This window comes from Echinococcus granulosus (assembly GCF_000524195.1).
Source record: "Echinococcus granulosus chromosome Unknown EG_S00328, whole genome shotgun sequence".
Lineage (NCBI taxonomy): Eukaryota > Metazoa > Platyhelminthes > Cestoda > Cyclophyllidea > Taeniidae > Echinococcus > Echinococcus granulosus.
In genome coordinates this window covers 5405-7042 of record NW_020170708.1, presented here as the reverse complement: position 1 = coordinate 7042, position 1638 = coordinate 5405, and the positions used below count along the sequence as shown (strand labels likewise).

Sequence of the window (1638 nt, the reverse complement as noted above, 5' to 3'; positions counted from 1 at the left end):
GAAATCCGCTATATCTACTCAACTTTACTTTTGAGTTAAGTGTTTGTAACGTATCTGTAAATAAGTCACACACGTTTTCCTTGCGTTATTTTTGTTAGTTTTTCTCTAAATCTTACTTAACTACTATTTACCATCTTAGAATTGCTATAGTGATGCAGTTGATCCAAATCGTTAATTATTTTTCGCCTCTGGCATTCACCTTTACACGCGACATGCTTTCGTTTTAGTAAGTACTCAGTCTACAACATTTCTAATGAGAGCGTCCTCTAGCATTACCAGCTAGCAAAGTGCTGCACAAAGATATGCCTCTTCTACATTCGGAATCTGCCGAGAAAGTGAATAAGTGGGGCAGAGCTGACTCATGGCCATGGTTGATAGTTTTGAGCTCGAATTGGTCAAGTTTATCGAAATGTGCTGGCAAAACATGGCGATATCAATCAAACATCATTTTTAGCTAATAAAAAGGCGCTATTGTTGCAAACAAATTACATAGTATACAGTTCCTTGAAATGTACTAACTAAGTAGCGCAGAGACTTTTACATCATTCTCCAACAGAACTTACAGCCTTAACCGCTAACGTGTATGCAGTTTGGGCATGCATGTGTTTATTTGTTTAAAAATACCTGCCTCCACTCACAAATAGCCTGAAACATGTCCTCCACCACCGGTAGACGCTGTCATCTGGCAACCGACTACACCTTTTAGACCCCGAAGAGACAACTTAAATAATGTTGCAATAGAGCCCACTCTCTACAACAAGATATGCGACATTATCGGTTAGCCCAAATTCCGAGAAATCAACACCCACTCACTACCTCTGGGCGATTTTTGTGTGCCACTTTTACCTTGATTCTCCTGAACAAAACCTTCAGAAAAAAAGAACACAAGAAATATTAAAGCGTTTATTCACCTGCAGGTGTGCCAGGGTCTACGCCCAACAAGGACTGATATGCAAACACAAAAGAGGGTAGGGTAGGGACAGAAGTGAAGTAAAAAGGGTGGAGACGTTGGTCATGAAAATTGGTCGGTGAGTGGGACCTCGGTGTGTGTGGACATCCAGTCTTGAGTGTATCCATTACGGTTCACTGCTATCGGTTGAATGGTAATTGAGTTTGCTCTTTTGCGTGGTTTATTATTAAGGTGATCTCTCGTTACAGAGCTAGTCATTGAGCCAGTGCTCTATCATGGTAGCGCATCACTAAGTGAAGAGACAATAAAGTGAATAGCTATGGTACCAACTACCCTGATAGTGACGGAAATCTAATTGTATTAGGCTCTGTCTAGTAGAGGTCGATCACTTTTTAGGTTCTACTTTTGCGTAGTCCATATCAAGAAACAAATGTGCACCAAGTCAATGCTCTGGGGAAGCACGTTCTGGTGACGTAGAATATGGCGGGACGGTATGCATGTTCGAGATACATGGAGCTCGTTAGTCGTATACGCGAATGTAATATTCATATGTGCAGGTTTATTGTTAGTTTAATATATGGTCAGAGGAGGCAGATAGGTGGAATGAGAGGTTGATGAGGAAAAGCAGCACCAAGCATGATTAAAAGCAGGTTGGCATGGAGGGAGCCAAGGAGATAGAGAAAAGTTGTGGATGCGGATATTTGGAAGGACGAGAAGAGCTGGAGGAG

General features: G+C 41.6%; 1 protein-coding gene across 1 annotated transcript in view; it reads right to left on the bottom strand. All coding sequences in view use genetic code 11, as the record gives it.

The window, feature by feature from the left end:
• Positions 1-1638, bottom strand: part of EGR_11008 (hypothetical protein) — a gene marked incomplete at both ends in the record, with an annotated part of 8246 nt that overhangs the window by 2119 nt on the left and 4489 nt on the right. The window contains one exon of the mRNA XM_024500257.1: positions 847-867. Coding sequence (XP_024345328.1) covers positions 847-867 — 21 coding nt within the window. The remainder of the gene's footprint in view (positions 1-846; positions 868-1638) is intronic.